This window comes from Athene cunicularia, assembly GCF_003259725.1.
Source record: "Athene cunicularia isolate RWA chromosome 3 unlocalized genomic scaffold, athCun1 chr3_part1, whole genome shotgun sequence".
Classification (NCBI taxonomy): Eukaryota; Metazoa; Chordata; class Aves; order Strigiformes; family Strigidae; genus Athene; species Athene cunicularia.
The window spans coordinates 122,327,563-122,349,242 of record NW_020799097.1 but is presented as its reverse complement, the minus strand read 5'-3'; the positions used below and the strand labels follow the sequence as shown (position 1 = coordinate 122,349,242).

The window sequence follows — 21,680 nt, the reverse complement described above, 5'->3', positions numbered from 1 at the left end:
CTGTCCCTCAGCCTGCCCGCCGTTGTGCTTCTCAGAGTAGTAAAAGAGTAAGTATGTAAAAGCTTTTATTATGGATTTAATTACATTTTCTTATATTGTGGTAGTAAAGGTTACAGTTAACAGGGTGGAGGGTTTTTTAAAATTTATTGGTTTCCCTTTATTTATTCTTTCCTTATAGGTCTCTCAATTCCCGTGCCTATAAGTCCCCCGGTTAATGGAAAGCAATGACACTAATGCTAGATTTTGCAAAGTAAAGCCCCATAACGCTAACCATTGTTCAGTGATTTAACTAGCTCAGTGGCAATAGGTCACTAAAATAGCATCCTTCTCCCACGGGCGCGACCCTGCCTGCCAGAGTGGGACCTGCAGAGTTGTTGTTTACCATTACGGCCCCAGAAGTACAAGGCAGAAGTTTGGAGGTTTTGCTGGGGATAGTTGAACTCGAGAACAACCAGGCTCCGGGACTTTAAAAACCCTAGCTGAAGGATTGCGCCCATCCTCAAAGTTTCAAAATAAACCTTTTTTAATCATTAGCTTTTCAAACATTTGCATGTTTAAATTTTCAAATGTTTGTCAGAGCCCGGAAAGATTTAGAACACAGCTGCTGTGTGATGCCGATGGGAAAAGTCCCTCTGATAAAAAAAAAAACCCCAAAGACTGTCTGTAGTCAGATAGCAGAAATTCAGTTTCTTGGATAATCCTGAACTATTGCCATGGGGCTGTTTTCTTGAAGCCACATCACCTTGGCATCCAGGTGCTGTAGTCCGAACTGTAAAATTCCCCTCCTGTGTCTACAGAAAGACTTTAGAAGTTCTTTTAAGGAAAACACATTATAAAGGAGCCACCGCATCCAAATAAAGACATAAAGACATTACCAGCATAAGATAGATTTTATAGGGACAAAATAGTATTTTCTTACAGAAAACAAACTTGTTGAGCAAATCCACAGTAGTATTACTTGACAAAAATTATAATTTAATAATGCACAAGCCAGTTATGTGTGCAGAAACTTTTAAAGTCGAATCGGCAAAGAGCCAAATTCCTATAGGGACTAGGAGGGAAATGATCAAAAACTGAACATGAAATAAGACTTCCTGTAAGAAGGTCTATAATTCAACATTATTTGACTCCACTGTCAGGGAAATTGTTGAAGGATAGTAAACTGATACTAGAGTCTCAGTCATTTTTGTTACAGTCTTAAATGTTTGCAACTGGGGCGTTTTAGATGGCCCTTCTTGGGTGATGATATATCTCATATATTATGTATATAATAAAGCAACGCTTCTTTTTATGTTGCAGTATATATTTTTTAATGCACACAGTTGCAGAGTTTCTCTAAACAAAAGGCGGATAGACAGCAGCTTTTTTTAAAATTGAAAAAATTACTTGAAATATATTCTTTACAGAGAAAAAATCATAAACTGGAACGCAATGTACAGCGTATCTGAAGGTGGGTAGGTTTAGGGCATTGACGAGTTATGACTAGACTAACTTTCCCAAGTACTTCAAATATATTAGCTATTCCTTACAGCCAATACCGAAAAAAAAAAAATGCCCCGAGGGGGAAAAAAAAACCCACAGAAAACCACTATTTTACTTGGGGACTTCTTTGTTGATATTTTCAAACCATGTATGTTTTTAAGTGGGGGGAGCGAAGAACGTTGCTGCCATCAGTATAAGTACTCCCGTGTTGGAGGAACAGGCATCAAAATAGCAGATGCAGTGCAGAGGGTACAAGGTAGAATTCATTTCTGCATAATAAAAGAGTTACAGCCAAGTAGGGCTCTGAGGAGGACCAATAAAATAACGTTTAAAAGACTCAACATTTAATTTTCTTCCTCTGACTTCATGCCACCTCGAGTCAGTGAATCCTTTCTTGTTTGTTTTCGGGTATTTTTTTGTTGTTGTTGTGATATTTAGGAGCTGTTACCATGCCCGAGTTTGGCAGACTATTTAATGTAAAGATAGAACATGTTAATTTATATTCCGGACCTGTTATCATCTGAAACACCGTGGCTGAAATTATATTACCAAAATAAGGTTTTCTTTGCGTTCCATTTTTTAAGCAAGTAAATATATTGTTAAGTAGATATGAGATTGAATATATGTTTTTTAATTTATGATTTCAATTCAAGAATCTTTGCTGGTTAGGGTTCTTTTTTTAAAATTATTCAAGAGCCCAAATGTATCTGACTTACAGCTGGGTATAATATTTGCTGCTTTCCTTAAGCTGTGTACTTGGGCCTAATTTCCGTGTGAAGTTTTTCAAACCAAAGTTACCTTTTGTTGCAAAGAATAACTATTTCCTACAAAATTTCCTAAATTTTTTTGCATCCTTTTCAATATCAAACTCGACAGAGCTGAGTTTAAAACTCCAGGTAACCCTGGAACTTGTCCTAAACATTTGCGAGTGTATCCCGAGGCATTCCTGTTAGCGGGAGCTTGCAGCACCTTTGCGTTAGGAACTGCGGGGTGTTCTTTTGGGGCAACTTAGAGGTTTGCAAAGAAGTTGTGAAAAAATGAGTTTTACCTTAAGTTTAACCTTTACGGCTGAGGGTTTGAGTCTTCCCTGGCTGCTCGTCTGCAGGTAGCAATAAAGGTAACGGGTTCTGCACACGGAAGGGTTACTGCAGCCTGGAGTGGGCAATCTTAGCACTTAAAAAAATCAGATTATATCGCAATCAGTCAAAATGAGCAAGCATGAGTCGTTCTGATAAATACTGCTTTAAAAAGCAGCAAAAAATCCAGCACAGCTTCTTTAAATTAGGGAATCTTTGTTTTGTTTTATTTTGCATTTCTACATTTGGGGTTTTTTGGTCACATGAGCTTGCAGTTAGGAGCTATCTTGTGTAATCTAAACAAATTTAAGAAAATAAAGAGGAGGGTTGTTTCTGGTCGTGAAAATTTTTGAAGGTTTCTGGAATTGTTTGCCGGTGGGGGTTGTGTGGGAGAAGGAGAGACTGGGGTGCGCTGCAGTGTCACCTCCTTGTCCTTGGTGTGTTACCTCCCTCTCCTGATGTTCAGTTGCTCGGAGCAAGCTTTGACTCACACTGCAAATTTAGAAATTGGTGGTTGGTTGTTTGTTGTTTTTTTTTTTCTTGCAGTCGCAGCAATATTTGGAGAGGGTAACTCTTAACAGAGCACACATTTTGTGTTTTGCCTAGTTTGAGTGTATTTCTGTCCCTGATTAATGGCACCATATCTAACCCACCGCTGATGCTCTGTAACATGACTTAAGGACAGCTTGCTGGCAGTTGGTTCAGCTCTTTGGTGTGCTTAGTGTGGATGCCTTTTCCCTTTTACTACCTTCCAAAGGAAAAAAGAAGTGTAACCCAGCCTCAGAGCATAGATGAGAGGAGAATCCCTGCAGGCTAGTGCCTTTGGGACTCCTTTTTTTTTTAACTGAGGTGAGATCACTGGAAAGCTTCAGCCCCTCTGCAGTGGTGGTGGGAGTCTGGTCTCTGTTAGCGAGGGGGCTGCTGGCACGGGGGATCTCTGTTGCCTCTGTAGGCTCAACTCGTGAGGTTGCCTCGCTGGTTGTTGCTGTCACGGCTTCATCTACTTATTTCCGGGCGTCTATATCCAAGACGTGAAGAGCGATGCAGGAGATTTCAGGCTTAGGTGGGTTGTGCATGTGAAGGCGATAGCGCAGGTGGTGAGTGGTTTCTGGGGATTATTGGATTTTGGAAAAATGAGTTTGAGATTCGTCGATAGACGTTTGGGCAAATGCTGAAATTTAAACATTGGCGAGGTGAATTTAAAAAAAAAATCTGAGGTTGTTCTGAAAGCAAAGGGCCTGTTTGCAATTAAAAAAAAAAAAAGAAAAGAGATAAAAGATTTAAAAGTTATAATACAGAGGGTGCCATTTCCTTGCTAACTTGAAGGGTGTGGGGAAGGTAGGACAAAAAAGAAATGGATTTGTGCCTGAATTTGGCCGTTCTTTTGCTGCTGGTGGGACAGGCTGCCAAAAGTCATGGTGTTGTCTTGTTTTGCTAATGTCTTCAAATTCAGGCCAGGCGCCCTGTCAAAGAAATGTGCCCCCCCACACCCTCCCCGTTGGAGGTGATGCACTAGTCATACATGAGTTCTGGAGATCAATAAAGGGATAAACGTGAAAGGCCCTTAACACACGGGGAGTGAGATAGTTTGATCTAATGGTTCCTGCCTGGCCTCAAAACTCGATGAATCTCTGGATTTGTCCACACAAGGACACTCAGGAGAGGTAAGACAAATTGATTGGGTGTAAAATTAAAATGCATTAGTTAAAGTGCATTGCACTATTGTGTGGATGCTCTCATTCAGAAGTAAAGTGGCCTTAGTTCACTTTAGCCTAATCCCCTTTGGAGTAGGCCACTTTTCTTTTGAATGAGAACATCCACATTAACTTTTAGTTAATTCGTCTTTCCCGAGCGTCCTGGCGGCCTCGTGCCTGCCACTCTGAGAGGTTCGGCCCGCCAGGCGCTGGCTCCCCACGAGCTTTAGGTAAGCTTTTCATTAGGCATATTCATCTCCGCAGCGGCACTTAACCGCTGGCGTTCGTCATCGCCCCGGCTGGCCTCCACACCCTCGTCTCCCTCCTGCTCCTGTAGCTCAAGAGCAATGTTGTTTTTAATGCTGCCTGGAAAAAAATTGGAAAGCTTTGTGGATTTGGGGACAGTTTCAGCCAAGGTGGCACAGACAAGGGCTCAGCTGGGCTCTGAGGCAGGGCGAGAGCTGCCTGCACCCCTTCCAGGGGGGCTGTGGTTTGGGGGTCACATTTTTCCAGGTGAATATAGCATTAGGCTCCCCCTGGTATCAGTGCTCCTCCTGGTAACCTGAGTATTTTATTTTGTGATGGTGGTTTGCTGTCCTGACATGCTCCCTGCATAGATAGTTTCTTCCACATCCACTGATAAGCTAGTTTTTAAAGACAGTGAGGAAATCTAGGTTAAGTCTTTTCAGCTTTGTATTTCCAACCATAAAACCAAGATTGAAAATTAACTTGTAGTAGAACTAATTTACCTGGTGAAAAAAAAACAAAAAACAACACAGTAAAATAATTTTGGAAGCTGTTTTATATTCTTGCTTGAAGTTCACTGAGCTTGAGTTTTTGTTAGAGATATTTTCAGGTGTCTTCTAGAGCTTATAAGTAACCTATTTATTTACTTTTTACTGGTTAAGCTGTGTGTGTGCAAGTGCTGCGCCATGTCACACGCTTGCCGTTGCCTCTTCCATTCATAATAAAATTTACAAGGCTTCTTGCATTAGTAAGCAATTTGCTATTGGAGCCTTTCCTAGAAATACAGAATTCTATTTCACCAAAGTATTGTCTTTCCTCTTCAATCAGGGCTGAGGTGAGCTATTTTCTCAAGGACTCTCCAGGCATCTATATGATATTCCCACTTGGGCAGATGATCTCCAAAACTGCATTACTTACTCCTCCATCCTGAAGGGCCATTGCAGTAAATTAAAATTCTCTTATTAGCATCACTGGGTTTTGAATTTGTCCAGCTCATTTTGTTTGTAGTTTGGCTTTTTTTCTTTTTTAAAAAAATATAAATCAAATACGCATCCAGACCCTCTTTGCTGAAATAAACAGGCCAACAATAAGAGCGGTAATTCTTCATTTGCTTAAAAGAACTGCCTGTTTCAACTGCAGAAATACTGACCAAGAGTAAAGCAACAGCTGATGCCATCACAGGCAGTGTACTGTATTCAAACAGCTGTACAAAATGAAAAGCTGCGGTATTAATCCTGCCATTCACAGTTTATTTAAGTTTTTCAAGCTTCTCTCATATGGGCATGGCATCAATGCCTAATTATGCCTCCATTAGGTTTACTGGGCCCTTAATACAGAAAATTATTGTATTTAAAATTTGGAAAGCTGCATCAATGTAATCCAAGATTCTTGCAGCTGGCATACATTCAGGGAAGGCAAACTTTACCTTGTAATTTTCTTTTCATTCATTTGGTCTTTAGGTTTTGGTCTGGTTTTGTTGTTACCGAGAAGGTCAGAACATCACTGGTGTTTTTAACGCTGGCTTTAAATAGCTCCATTTAAGGCCATGTAGCTCTCAGGAGGAGAGGGGAAGAACAGATTAAAAACTCGGCGGCTTTGTCCATCCTGTTTGCTGGAGTGCAGGGCTGTGGCAGTCTGTGCAAACAGAAATGGTAGAAATGAACATCAGGAGCCTGGCGTGCAAGGATTTTTTGTCTCATCAGTGTTCTACCCTGCACTGAACCAGGGCAAGCGCCGTCAGTGTAAGCTGTGGTTTATCTGTGGACATGAAAGTCTTGATCCCTCGCTTGGCTTTCCACGTGCTACCCATCGCGTTGGGGTGGGGTGTGTAGATATGTCCCTGGTCTCAGGTAAGATATCACCTGCTTGCTGATGCTGGCAGCAACCCGAGGCATGTGTTCTTGGGTACTCAGTGACTGCTTGCTGAGACTTGGCTTAATACTGAGAGCTAAGTATGAAGTGTGGCCAGCCCCTTGCTAGAAACCCTCCTGGGAGGACACGAATGCTGTAGGCTCAGTAGGTGGCACTTTGGTTTTAGTCTTGAGGCAGTGCAGAGGACCCCTCTGCTCCTTGGGGTGTGGGCACAGGGGTGCGCTGTGCCACAGTGGCCTTGGCCCCCGAGCTCCTCCACTTGCCCCTGTGCCACAAGAGGTACCTTGCATAGGTGGAGTTGGACAGGTTTTTTTGATGAGGCGGGTCTCCCTGTGGCTTGTAATTTATAAAATTTCTCTTGCATACTGTTGTGCAGTGTTATGGGGGAGTAACTGCTGCATCCCAAACACAGCTGTGTTTCAGTGATGGGTACAGCCGTGTTACTGTGAAGTCGTTGGAAGTCACAATTTGGTGCTCTCCTTCGCTCATATTCATGCAGGCTTTTTGGGCAGCACTTGACATGAACAGGAGCTCTGCAGCCAAGTGATGCCGCTGGGCATCACCACGGTGGGAGGGTGACGGTGACAGGGATAGAAGCCTCTCAAGCACAGGGATGAGTCAGTGGCAGGCAGCTTCCTGGTGCTGTCCGCTGTTTGCATGGATGCTCAGGGAGAGATGCCTGGAGCACGCTGCCCATGCACACCAGAGGCAGCATGGCCACCGTGCTTGAGCCGTTTCCTCCTTTGCCCCTCTCTGCCCAGCAGATTTTGCAGCTGTGTTACCCCAGGACGCTCCTGGCCCTCCTCCCAGTTGTGCAAACCAGTTTTACGAGCGTGGCTTCCACCTACCAGGGGACCATTGCTGTGCTTTTCCCATGTCCATGAGGCCCATGGCAGTGCTTCATGGCACAGCTTTGTAGCAAGGGTATGGTACGTACAACTGTGTCTTGCTATATTTGTACAACCCCTGTTAATGATCTCCTTTTGATTACTATTTTCCTTTAAGCCAGAGCAATGGTACGCACATGACTAGTATGTGCAGGGAGGATTAATTTTGTTCCTAAATGCACACGTGTGCACCGAGCGGGCTTTGGTCCGCAGAGACAAGTGTTGAGTGATCCTTTGGGTGAGAACTGTTACAGCGATGCTGGAGGGCCAAGGGTGGGGAATGCTTCTCCACTGACAGTGCAAGGCAGCAGGGGAGAGGTGGATGCCCTTCCCAGGTCTGTCGCCGAGATTTTGGGGCGAGACAATTAGTTCCTCGTGAGCTGAGATTTTCTGTTTCTTCTCCCTTATCATCAGGTAGGGTTGATAATGTTAATTTATGTCATATAGTGATAGCAAGGTATAGGAGAATAAGAAGTGATATATTAATTAATTGTTTCACTCTGCGAATAGTTTAAAGAAAATAGTGTAAAGAAAGCAAAACATTTCTGTTTGGTGTCACGTGGAAGCTCTAGGCTGAATTGAAAGGCTGATGGTGAAAATCACTTTTGGTGGCTTTGGTTTTGGCCCCTTCTGCTATCTTCCACGTAATTACCACTTTTCAAATGTATTTAAAGGAGGGAGGGGATAAACTTAAACAGTGGATGGAGTAAATAGCAGTGTCGGCAGTAACTTGTGCAGAAGGAGCAGGGCTGTGGGGCTGACTGGAAGCATTTTCAGGGTCGTGGATGGTCTGCCTGTCCCGCGGCATGGGTCCACATGGGGCCATGCTGTGAGCCCTACACTGCTACAGCCTGCCCTGGGTACTCCATAACCTCCCTGGGAGGCACAGCGAGGCGGCAGGGACCTCTCAGTCCAACTTTTTTGGGAGACTGTGGCAGGCAGCTGTGCTTCCAAGCCATCCCTCAATGAGTGGGTGGAGGTGTCAGGGAGCCACGGCCACCTCAGCCTGGTGAACCACCCCTGAAGCTCGCCATCCTCTGGCTCCTGCTGCCTGGGCTTGGTGTGTTTTGTGGCCGCCAGCTCGCTTGCGTGTGGCTCACAGACCCAGGCTGCTTGGCCACTTCTGCCTCGCTGCAGTTTTGGCTTGTTGTGAAATGGTAGAAAGTGGAGGAGCTGATCTGCAGAAGGGTTTGGCCATGAGCGTTGGAAAATGTGAATCACGGGGATTCCAGTTTTAAGCCTTCTGGAGATAACGGGCAGCACGTACCAGAGTGCGTGACTTGCAGAGAGCCTTAAAAAACAAGGCGGCGCCCTCGAGATTAAGCAAATGTTTTATAATCAGGAACATATTTTATACCCAGTGCAGCCTTTGCAGGTATTGTATCCATTCAGATGGAAAGGTGTAGCTGGAGCGAAGCTAATTATACCGCAATTTAATTTTGGTGTTGAACAACACTGCGAGGCGAGCGGGCTCTTGAATCCTGCTAACAATGCACCGTAATCAAAATACGCTGACTCCGAATGGCGTCTGTTGTCAGTTAGCTAAAAAGACCATTTGATAGTTGTGACATACGCTCGGCGTTTTTGCTTGCAATGGAGCTGAAATGAAGTATGGCTGCTGCAGACCGAGGGCTGTGCTTATGTCTTCCCTCTCCAAGAAGCCCTGGTTGGGCTGATGGGATGCTGGAAGTCAGAGCCTGCGTTGAAGTGCATGTAAAAAAATGTGCAGCGGATGCCCTGATGGGTTAATTTTGTCTTCCCAAAAGATATCGCCCCCAAAAATCTGTAAGGGGAATGCTTAGAGATGTGGGTTTTGCTGTAAATAAACCCTCACTGTTTGCTTGAGCCCAGATGTTCAGGGTGAAATGCAGATCTCTCCGAAACACCGACTCCTGCTGCGGCTGCCTGCTGGGCCCCGGGTAGGGGAGAAGGGAGAGGGGCAGGAGAGGTTGAGGGCTCCCTCTTGCCCCAAATCTGCCCAGGCAGGTCAGGTTCGGGACCTCAGCCAGCCATCTGACAGCCTGCACTGTCTCAGTCGGACTTGGGCATCTGGCAGATCCCCTTTGAAATTACTTTTAACACGTAAACGCAATAAAAGGAAGGGACGGCAGACGCTCATTTTCTAGCTAAGTGGCGAGGCATTTTTCCTGTTTACACGTTTGGAGGAATCATTATATGAAATATTGAACAGCAAACTCTTATTTGTCTCTGAAGGCCTTTTTTCTGGTCTAGAAAAAGGCAGAAAATCCTCCAGTCCTATTAAATTCAGCTTGAGTCAAGGGGAACTAACACACCTCAAGGCCTTGCACATCAGCCTTCAGGACATAGCAGTGTTGTTTGGGACTGACTTTGTGCGTGTTTCTGCGCTATCTTAGATTTTAAAAAAATCTGCATGAAGCAGTGATTTTATCTACCCTGACCGCAAAGCTGTGTTTCCTTGTGTTGAGAAAGGGATGGGGATTAGTGCTATCTAGCGATACGGCTTTTATCAAAGGGAGGAGACAGGTTTACAATGCAGGGTTGCTCTAAATAGAAAGTACTAGTCAATGTTTGTTGTGTGGGAGACAAAAACCCTGCATCACCATCAGCTGGCTCAGTTAACCTGGCTGGGCAGGCAGTGTTTACTGTTGAGCTGAGAGAAAAAAAAATGAGGAATGGAGTAAGGTCAATCAAATGTGAGGCATGTTTTGATTGAGATCGTCGCTGCTCAGGCTTCATGGGCGTCCATCACGGCTACCGTGTGCAGCAGGGACCAATGCAAGAAGAAAAACCTGAGGTCTAACTGCTCAAAAGAAGTGTGCTGTTGTTATTGCCCGAGGTGGTTTTTGGGTGGCTCCGGAGTCCTCTCTCAGAGAGAAAGTCCAGCTGCCCAAGCTGTCCCCCACAGAGGGATTTTGGAGATGGATCCCCGAGCTCAGCACATGGAGAAGGTGGTGGGACTGTGCTTTTGACAGAACACAGGCCAGCCTGGGGGGTCTCTGTGTAGCTGTGAACACACACCCACACACACACACACACACACACACACACACTCCCGTGCGCACACAAACACACACAAGTGGGGTTTTTTTAAAGTCTTACCCCTGCAGAACTGACGGGGCTTTGGTGCCTCCTGGAAGAGAAGAGCTGTGGTTTTTCCCCTTCCTTTTGTCTTTATGTCCCACCCAGTCTGAAGATCTCCATTTCATTCTCCTTTATTTTTTGTGGTTTATGCTTGCTGCTTCTAATTATTATTTTTCCTTTGGAAAGTGCTATCACCCTGTCCTTTTGCACTTGCGTTTTCCATTCAGGCTGTTTAGGACTCCTAGACCCTTTCCTATCCTTGCTCTTCTCCGTGCTCTGAGGGTACAGAGGGGATCAGAAAGGTCTGCTGTGTTAGAGGTACCTATGTGAGTACACAGCCGGTCTCATGTTGCATGAAGGTGTTAGCTCTGTCTCTGAAGCTGGATAGATGCAGCAATGATTCACTGATAGCAGGGTTAATGAAGAGAGCTAGTATTGTTTGGTGAATGTTGGTTTGATTATCTTTATACTGTGCAATGTTAGTTGTGCCTCTGGTCCCTTCAGGGGAAATCCTGGCCTTGTGAAAATCAGTGGCAGAAGTCCTGTTTACTTCCAGTTTTCCATCCGCTATCATACTTGCATTGATACCTACTCTCCTTTTATCTATGTCGCAGAAACTGTCCTATGTTGCAAGCACAAAGACAGCTTACGTCTTATTTTTCCTATGCGTCTGCAAAGGTTCAGAGGAAAGTCTTACCCTCATTCGAAAATAAGGGGAAACTAAAGATAGAAAGTTTATGACTTTTCTGGGGCTAGGAAGGGAATCCAGGTCAGAGCCAAGACTTCCATGGAGAATTTCTTCTGCTTTTTAGTTAGACAGGCCCTCGCCACCTCTAACACTGCAAAGGTTTCCATCTGTGCAAGAGTCACCCTTGCTGTGCTGTTTAGTTATAGGCGGAGTTATCGCCTGTCTGTCATTTCAATGACCTTATTTCTGTAGACTTGGAGCACCTCTTTTCCATCCACACCTGATGTTTGTGCCTTTGTTGTTGTTCTATTAAAAATAATTCACGTCTGAATCAAAGTTGCATGAAGCAGATTACGGAAGTGTTATTTGCACTAAAAATCATCTATTTTGGAGCGGTTTGAGGTTCCTGCACATACCATTTATTCTACCCCCTTGGATTTGGTTGTGTTGTGCACGATGTCCCTACTCGACTGTGGCAGGCTGGGAAGTGGGATCGCTGGCTGCTGACTAGCACCCTTGGTTAGCCCCACAAGGAGATAAGCAGGTGACAAAGTCATGAGTGGGTCGTGGAAAATCAAGGTAGTCATGACTGTGGATTTCATGGTCCCTGAAAGCCCATACTTGACAGAGATTGGCATAAACAGTGTATGAGTGTGGAATCTAGGAAATACATGACATATTTTTAACATTATCAAAGTATAATTCTAGTTCTGCTTACCAATTTGTATTTTTCAAGGTTTTCGTCCCAATTCAGAAAGAATTTAAAAAATTTCTTTCATGCTGAATGGGAAATAGGCCACCTGAGGATTATTACTAGCCATGCCCTCCAGAAGTGAAGTGGGATAAGGCTTGTGGATTGCAAAGACCAGGTCTGTCTGTCATGTAGCTCTAGCTTCAGTGTCGGTACTATGGATTATGCACTTAAGTTATTGAGCAGCTGTATTGAATGTCCTGCCCAAGTGAGGTTGGGGACATCAGTATAGCTAACAACCAGAAGGATAAACTATGCAAAGAAGTAAATCCTTGGTAAATAGACGGGTTAAGTTTGTAAGAGATGGATGGGATAACTTTATGAAGCAGCTCCCTTTTCACTTCAAGTTCTTGTCTGTAGTGAGCACAAGGATTTCCTAACATGGTGGGTCACTATCCTCCAGATGGTTGGGGAAGGTTTTTAAAAGGGTGGAGTTAAGAAAAATTTGAAGAACATTTCAAACATAACACATTACTTCTTTTCCTAATGAGTAAGTATTTAATTTAGGAAAAGAAAATAAGATAAAACTTCAGAAGGAAAACAGTAAGCCCAAATTATGTTGACAAATTGCTGGCAGTAGCTCAGTTCCTCCAGGGCAAGGGGATGAATGATTATACCTGTAGCCAATTCTCCTGTAGCCTGGAGGAACAGAGGTTTGTCCAACAGGTAAAGGAATTAGCCATTGCCTGTCTCCAGTTGTTACACAAACACAAATGAGCCCACAAGAGGGCTGTGCTCACAAAACTTTTGAGAAGATATATATCAAAAGATTCTGAGTACAATTTTTATCACCTGTAATGGAAAGCGATTTCTTTTATTTATGTACGTATGGTCAAGCCTTTCGTTCCTTGGCCAGGACCTCTTTTTCTTTCCCTTTTCACATGCTTGGCGCTCAAAAAATTCCATTTCATTCTTTAATATAAGCAGAAAGCAATGTTTTCCCCCACTGAGTATTAGTGTTAACTTGCCTCAAAGCCCAGCTGTTGTTGGATTGCAGTAATAAGTGTATGTAATGTTATTTATATTGACTCTCCAATTTAGCCATTAACCAAATAATTTTGTCTGTAGCTTTTTTGTTTATTAGGGCTTGATGTTAACCGTGACACAAGTCAATAACTGCTTCGGAGGTCTCATCAAATGTGGTCCTCTCTTCTATGGGGCTGTTGTGCTGGTACCTGCTGAGGCCTGTGCTTTTCAGCCCAGCACATCCCCCAGGTGGGTGAAGCACCTGGTAATGGTCATGGGAGGCAGTTGGTGCTCCTGGGATCATTTAAGTACACAAACCTTTTTGTTGCTTTCTTTCTCTTCTTTTTTTTTTTTTTCCTCCCTGTTTGTATCAGAATACTTAACAAGCTTCAGAACCCAAACAGAAGTCAGGAAATGTATTTTAAATGCCCTGGGGTAAGATAAAACATCCCTTGGAGATTTTCCCATAAAAGCGGTGCAGCATTAGGACACCTGAATCCTCATTTATTTTAAATCAATCACTAGCTGGACCATGGTTTTGGCACTAGGAACTATTGACCAACAAGAAAGGCAGTGGTGCAAAACTAGTTTAAAGCGTGGGAACTTAGAGCCTAAACCTTGAAATCCCCAAACAATTTTCCTGGTGTAGTCTTGATTTTGCTCGTGTGTTCTTTATTTTGCAAAGATTTGGGCTGAAGGTTTCAGTTGAATGTTGGGGCAGGGACGAGCTTGGAAGAGAAAGAGAAGCTACTAAAAAAAGATTATCAGTGAGGCCTGGTCCATGCCGCAGTGTCCGTTCTCAGCTAAATGATGACTCATATATAAACCCAAGTTATAACGGGCCATTATCCTTATTTATACACTATTGTCATGACCACGTGGCTGAGACCCTCCTCTGGAATGAGTCAACCTATATAATGGGGTGATTAATTTATATTACTTTGCACTTCTCTGAAGTCTCCCTTTGGAAGAACTCTACATGTTTTACAGTTGCTAATTAATTTAATCCCCCAACAATATCCACACTGTGGTTAAGGGCAGCCTTTTTTTTTTTGGTTTGGTTTGGTTTGTTTGTTTGTTTCTTTTGGGGGGGGGGGTTGTGTTCCCCTGGTAGAAACTGAGGCACAGAGATCTCATGGTTCATCCCAAGTTATTTGGCTGTGGGTGAGCTTGGGTCACAGGCTTTAACCTGTGAGCCAGGTGGCTTTTCCAATGGACATTGCTCATTTGCAGATATGGGGAGCACGTCTTCTAGTTTCTCTCCATGCACCCACGATTAGCAGGAACACAGGATTTCCCTGTAGAAGATGACGAGGAATTAATTCCTGTTTACAGCAGCCTTTGTACAGTGAATTTTAAAAAATCCCTATCATTGCTAAGGAGCCCCATCAAGTGATAAACCGCAACTTCTTGGAGAAGGGAAATAAATAAGTGAGGCATTTCTATTTCTGTGTAGGAATAGATTGTCATGACTACTGTCAGAGTTTTCTCTGTAACTAGTGCTGGAAATATTTCTGCGAAAGAGGGAGGTGGTTCTTAGTGTGAAAAATAATAATATTTGGCATGTCCCTGTCAGAAGCAATTTAATGTAAAAGTACTTGGAGGATCGTGAATTTGCAAGTTGGTTCAGAGACTTTGTTGTCTTAAAAGTTCCTTGGAAGATTAAAAAAAAAGGATGAGATTAATGTTATACTTGGCTCCCTGCTTTTGTGGATGGGGGAACTTTGCTGAAAGTCAGGAGGAGAAAAATTATGCTTCGTTTTGTGCTTTGGATCTATCTTCCCTCGGTGGAGAGAGATGTTTTTGGAACCAGGGTTGAGTAGCGTCTGTTTAAAAAATAATGCAGCTTTCAACGTAGTTATCTCTGAAGAATTTGCATATGAACTTTGATAGCTAATCTTTCATCATGTTTAATAAACTGACTAAAGATGTAATTCCTAGTCTCTTAAGACTTGAGATGCTTAGTTAAATACAAAATACTTTTGAAATGCTAATAGACAGAGGCAGCCAGGAAAAAAAAAAGTTAGCAGTATCCCGAGCAGATTCGTTTTTAACAGGCCATAAAAATAATAGCTTAATAAAAGTGAGATTAGGTGGAAAATATTAACTCCTGCTTCTGAATACAGAAATGTAAACATCTAGGATGCACAAAATTTTGATAAACTGAGGTGGAATCCAACATTTCTTGCATGAGTGCCTGTATAATGTGGCGATAGCTGTGAGAAAAGAGGAGCCCAGCATCTAAGACCCAACACAATGAAAATGCAATGAATCGGAATGCCTCACAGATCATAGCGGAATCAGACTTTCCAGCAAGGAAAATCTTTTCATGGTGAATTAAGTGGTGGAGGAAGAAAAATGGTGATGAAAAAAGGTAGGCACAGATCACAAACACTGGGCTCAGGGCTCGCCGCTGAAGATTTAAGAACCTTAGCTAAAGCTATGCAGAATAGAATGTGGAAAATTGAATTTACTAAACAATTAAGCATTGAATTAATCTACATCCCGCACAGTAGAAAAGTGGGGGAGGGAACTGAACAGAGCTGAATAAATCAGGGGAGCTCATTAAAAGATAGTGAATATATCAGGTCTGTTGTTGCATAAAGGAGGCCCGTTTCCTGCACAACATGGTATAATTCTTCAGTCCGGAGCCTCTTCTTTTCTGCTTCCCGCCCCGCTCCCCGCCTTTGGAGTTGTATTCTTAATCAGATTAATAAACATTTCTGCTGAGGTTAGTGCAGCACTCTATATTTTACCTTGTTATCTGCAGCTTTTCTATTAATTACAAGTCAGCTCACTAGTCAACAATAGTAGTGAGGGACAACATAAATAGAATGAGAGTGCCCTGGAGATGTCACTCGTAGGATCTGATGCATCCTGGAACTCCCACGGGTTCCTGCAACCTCCCACATGCCTTGCTGGTCTTTTGTTCAATTACAGTTAATGCAATAGTTTGCCATTTTCTCCTTCTAATTATATTTTCAAGTGGGATTTGTAGCACATAGAAAAACATCCTTTTACATGTTGAGGCACCAGGGCTTTGTGCTTGGCATTGTCTGTCCCCTGGGTGCTGTACCATTCTTTCTGCAGAGCTCTGAATAAACAAGTCCCTCTTTTAAAGCTGCAGTTGTACAAACTGAAAATTTATGCATTAACTGTTTGCATTCTGAGCATGTGTTCCAGATTACCTCTTACAGCATTCTTTTGGTATGCTGGAGAATGCGTATTTGTTAAAAAAAAAAAAAAAGCATTTCTTTCACAGTTCACACATCATTCTTTCAATCACAGAATCACCAGATCAATTAGCACTTTTTTTTTTTTTTTAAAAAAAAAAAGGAATATGCATAATAATTGGTTTAAAATATTCATGTGGTAGTTTCTGGGCCTCACTTTCTTTAATTGTAATCATGTATCATGGCTGTAACCAGGATTATAAAAAAATGGAAGAGATTACTCTCTTCTGGAAAAAGTTCAGCTTTTCTAATCCTATTTATCTTCTGTCTAAGATTAGACTTTTTTTGTCTTAATTTTCTTTCTCTCTGTATGTGTGTGTTTGGAAAGTTCATCTGGATCACCTTAAATCTCATTCGGCTATGTATAAATGCTGTATTAAATGGCTAGGGTTTAACCTATTGGTAGATTTATTAAAAAGCTGGCAGTATCAGTGAACTTTAATAGTATACAGACTCGGCTCGTATTGTGGTATGATTTTAAATCCAATAGATTTACGTGTGTGCGTTGTAAACAGAAGGGTTTTCTTTTTGGCAATAATTTCCAGTGGGCAATATTGCTTCATGGTAGAGAAGAAACTATTCAGTTATGCACAGAAGGCTGTACAGGATGACCAGTGAGTCTCTGTGATATTTTTAAAAGCTAGTACTAAAAGCTAATTAAAATCTTCTCTGGTGATAAAGGGAGACTTGGGAGGAGTGTTGCCACGATTGTTTTCCCTAAGAATTTAATTTACAGCCAATTTTTCCTATCTGAATGTTACTTTCAAATGCACCCAGTGATAAGAAGCAACATCTGTTTTCTGTTCAATAGTACAAGGAGGCTCGGCATGGGGCTGAGTGTACACAGCCTATGTGAAGCCATTGTTATTCTCATTTCTTTTTTGTTCCCATGCCTGGTCCATTTGCCATATACCATCCGGCAAACAGCTGACACATCCTGGCTATTATGGACCCAGGCCTAATTGCCAGCAAAGTCTTTAAGCTCTTCCACGTTGTCCTCGTATGAGGAATGGGAGGCCTATATAAACGGTGGTGCTCTCGACCACTGCTCTCATTTTGCCTTTGCGGAGTTAGCAGGCTGTTACGCCAGAGGGTTTGCGGATGCTAAAAATATAGTTGGAGCCCCGTGCCAGCGATTCGCTCTCTGGCTCTCCCCGCCTTGCCAGGAATGTTTCTGTTTTCTATGGTAATAAAGCTTGGGATTATTTAGATGGTAAACATATTCTAGTGTATTATTTTTGCCGGGGAGCGGCGATCCGGCTATCTGGAAAGAAAGAGTAATTTGTGGGATTGTATTTGCTAGGCTTTTCCTGCGGGTCTGGGCATGGGTACTGCTCACCCGGGAGCACATGAACCGGGAACTTCATCCCCATCTTAGGTTTTAACTTTTATTTTTCTTTTCCCCCCCACAGCCCTCCTGGAACAGAGACCATGATGATACAGCATCAACGCGCTCTGGGGGAACCCCTGGGCCCTCCAGTGGGGGACACACATCACACAGCGGGGACAACAGCAGTGAGCAAGGTAGGAACGGAGCCCTCATGCTTTCTTAGCTGGCGAGCAGTCACTGATGTGCTCAGGGGCTGGTTACTCTCTGATGTTGCAGTGTGCTCAAGTACTAGGGGGTTTGTGCTGAGAAAGGTCTATCTTCCTTTTTTTTGACACTTTTTTTTTCCCATCTCCTCCTAGTAAAAGGATTGGCATCTTTATTTCTTCGACCCTGCCAGCAGGCACACGTTAGAGCAACATATGTACCAAATTTGCAGTATGCTTAATAAAAATAAGCAACGAGAAGGGATTTTTTTGTTTCATTCAAATGGGCTAAAAGATGAAATCTTCAAAAGCAAATGTAATTAAGATTGCAGAAATGCATGCTAATATTTCAAAGATGCCATCAAAAGATGCATATAAAGAAGAGATGTTAGCTGGCCCGTTTTACTAAGTCCTGAGCAGTGCTTTTATTTACTTTTTTTACTCAATTCCAATTTACTTGAATGCAAAAATGTTTTGTTTGAGTGCCAAGCCAAACAAAGTAACTGATTTAGCAGGATGAGTATGAAATGAGCTTGGTGCAATTGAAGTGGGACATACTACAAATAATTAGTGCTGTCATAGAAGCTCTTGAAGTCTAAAACACCGAAATTCTGGGTTTTTCTGAGAAGCTGTTTAAATGCCTCACACTTTTTTCTGAAGAGACCAACTGCGTGGATTTAGTGTTAATTTAATGCAATTAAAATTTAAAAACGATCCTTAATCTGAATATAAAAGAAAGTGCTTTATTGAAGTTGACTCTGAACTCACAATAGGTATATACTTTTAAATCTGATTTTATGATCATGTTTCGTTCAAGTGCTGTTAGACAACAAAGGAATTGTGTTTCCAAAAAAAGGTTGAACAGTACTGATTAGCATTGCAAAGTCTGCATTTAACAAGATTAGTTTTTAAACTAAACCAGTATATTTTAATTTTTTATATGCATGGACCTAACATACATGGTGAATAACATCTCTTTATAGAATTTTAAGTATTTGAGACACTTTATTGTTTAAAGAAAAGTTGCTGACTTCATCGCAAGTATAGCCTAGTAAAAATGGGGCCTGGAATAGTAAACTGTTGCAGAGCTGAGGCAGAAACTGGTAACCTTCTGACCTCTGACTTTTACTGGAAAATGATATGCAACATAAATTCAGGGGGCCTTTTTTCTTTCAAGTATGTATACATATATATTCTAGTGGTGCTGTTCACAATGCTATAGTTGAAGTGGTGTCAACATGTTCATTAGAGCCCCTTGTTTTTGGAGCAAACTTTGAATCCATGGGTTTTTAAGGGTGAAAAAGCTGCTGCAGAAATAGGCTTTGAACTAAAACATGGTGTTTGGAGGGGCTTTTTGTACTCGGATAGGGCTGTTCTTTTATTAGATGGATGTGTGCGTGTTTATGTGTCTATGTGCATGGACAAAACATCTGTGGGGAGGCTTGCCAGCATGCTCCTAAACCTCTTGGGCCCTCTGGATATTGAGCTACTCAGTTCCTGGTGTACTTTTTAAGATTTTCAGGCTTCATTGTCTCCTAAATGTGGCATTTTATTAGTCTGGAGTGCCAGTTGTATCTGATGTTTTATGACTGCCATCCTGGTTGGCTCCTAGCAAGGTGTATGCTATAACCTCGGTCAGGAAGGGTTTTCTGAAGTGAGTTTAGATCTTAAGTCCTATTAAATATCCATAGAAAGACTTGTCAGCGACGCTTTAGCTGGTTCTGAAACTTTTACCCAAATCCCAGAGTAGGGTTTATTGAGGCTGGAATCGCTGCCGGGGCTTGATAGATGTTTCGTGAATAAGCCTCATTGCGTTAAAACTTTAGGAAAAGAGTAAAAAAAGTGGGAATTTGCTAACTGGAGCTGTCAGGTCAAGTTTGGGAAAGGAGTTTTGGGAAGGAGACTCTGTCCAGGGGGTCTCTGTTAGCGAGATTTGCCCTCAGGCCACTTATCACCTATAGGAATGGCCTTTTTTTTTAAGGAATGGGGATATGGGAAGTGTAGCGGTGGTCTTTCTGAGCCTTGCTTTATGTCTTGTTTGCTCAAAGCCCTCTAAAGGTTGAGATTATGGGGGAATCTCATTTGTTTAAGTACACACATGCCTGCATATACCCTTTGTGCAAAAAAAAAAAAAAAGGGAAAAAAAAAAAAAAGTGTGGGTTTAGCCTTCCTGCATGGGGAAGTAGTAAAAAAATATGATCCTGAATGACCAAAAGGAAAGTGAAGCAAAAGGTAGCAAATACTCTGCCTCTTCCCAACTACATCTAAGTTCAAAATGCTGTGATTTGCAGGCTTTTCTTCTGTGGCTTGATGAGAGGAGTGGCAACACTGTGGTCAGACTCACATATTCACCTCTGCTGGATGCTGTTCTTGGCAGCAGAAGCAGCCGGCATGGCACTGCCAGAGCAGCCGGGTGCTGCGGAGGGGTGGCAGCGAAAGGCTGGGGATCCGCACGTTCATGCTTGCGAGCACAGGAGTTAACTCAAGATGCATGTGTTGCATGACATATATTCAGTGTATTATCGGCTTCCCTATTTTTAGGAGTTTGTAAAAGTTCCTTTTGGTTCCATCTGTCAAGAGCGCGTTTGCCATTTAAAAAAACCCAAATCTAATCACCAGAAATATAACCCTCTAAAACTGTCTATTTTTAGGTTGTTCCCACAACCTACTTCCCCTGTCGGGATAGGTAAAAGCACTTTCTGGGCTGGGTTTTCAACCTGGCTGAAGGTATCACAAGGATGTGAATGTGAGCTTTGCATTTTCAGAGAGGCACACAAACTGAAGAGCTTAAGCCCCTCAGCAAGATTTCTCTCCCTTAGTCCTTAATCCACTCTACGTTAAGGTCTATTTTTGGACTTTTTGATTCTTTACCTGATCCATAACTGCTTTTAATCCACAGAAAGTGCATTTTTAACCTATTTATGTCCCTACGCACAACACAGATCGAATGATTACCTTTGGAAACAGGAGAGAGATTCTCTTTCCTGTAAACATTTTAAAGTCTTTTTTAACATGTAAATATATTTACTTAGTAATGACTCCCAGCTGCTTTGATCTATTATAGAAATCCATATTTAACTGCTAGGGAGCTGTTCTGAGGTATCGTGCCACTGAACAGCAGGATATGTTATTGCATAGCACGTTGACACAGCCTTTAATAAAGGCCTGGTATTGTGTCATCGTAGGGGATAGTTATAGTGCAGGAATGCAGAATAATATTATGAAAAAGTTTCCTCGGCTGTTTTTCTGTTGCTCTGAACTTATCATGAAGGGCCTTTGGAGGTCTGTCTCCAAAAAGTGCAGAGATGCAAATTTACACAGTGGAGAAATAACTTGCTATATTCCATTAAAAAAAAAAAAAAAAAAAAAGGGGCTTGCACAAAAAAAAAAAAAAAAAAAGAGAAGCAAGTTCTTAGGTACAGGCAGGTGATGCTGAGTTCACAGCAACACTATTTTACCTTATTGCGTATTGTAACTTTAAAAGATTCCTGTTTGGGGTATTACCAGATCTATTTTGTTTGTTTTTCAAATGGTCAGGCTGGGAGGATGCTGAACAAAGCCCTGGAAGCCCTGGTACAGTAGTCACTTTTAATCCAGAGTGGGGCTCTTTAATTCGCATGTTTAGCTCTCCTACATGGCTTAAAAGAAAAATAATCCATCAGTGTCTCCTATTTATGTGTATTGTTTCTTTCCCCCTTTTTTTTTTTTTTTTTTTGTGCAAGCCCCAGCCTGGGTTCAAAACATTTTTTTAACCTCCAAATAATTGTTGCTCTTTCAAGCCGGGAATAGAAAGTGGTGCTATTTCTTCATAAAAATGTATCAATGGCTGCAATGGGTTTTTTTTCAGCCTATTGTAGGAGTTTGGGCAACTGATAGGCAAAAAGGCAAGCTGGTATATAAATCCTTGCTCAGTCATCTGGAACATAATGTGGCCCTTCTCTCCCCCTCCACCCAGCTCTGCTGCCTGCCTTCGCAGCCTCCAAACAACCGCTCTGAGATTCCAAGCAATAATAAACGCGATTGCCTTTTTGCCTATCAGTTGCCCAAACTCCTACAATAGGCTGAAAAAAAACCCATTGCAGCCATTGATACATTTTTATGAAGAAATAGCACCACTTTCTATTCCCGGCTTGAAAGAGCAACAATTATTTGGAGGTTAAAAAAATGTTTTGAACCCAGGCTGGGGCTT

General features: G+C 42.4%; 1 protein-coding gene across 2 annotated transcripts in view; it reads left to right on the top strand.

Moving 5' to 3' along the window:
* Positions 1 to 21,680, top strand: part of MEIS1 (Meis homeobox 1) — a 102,883-nt gene that overhangs the window by 3,065 nt on the left and 78,138 nt on the right. For both annotated transcript variants that reach the window (XM_026845052.1, XM_026845053.1), the window contains exon 4: positions 17,371 to 17,482. In XM_026845052.1, the coding sequence (XP_026700853.1) occupies positions 17,371 to 17,482 (112 nt within the window). The remainder of the gene's footprint in view (positions 1 to 17,370; positions 17,483 to 21,680) is intronic.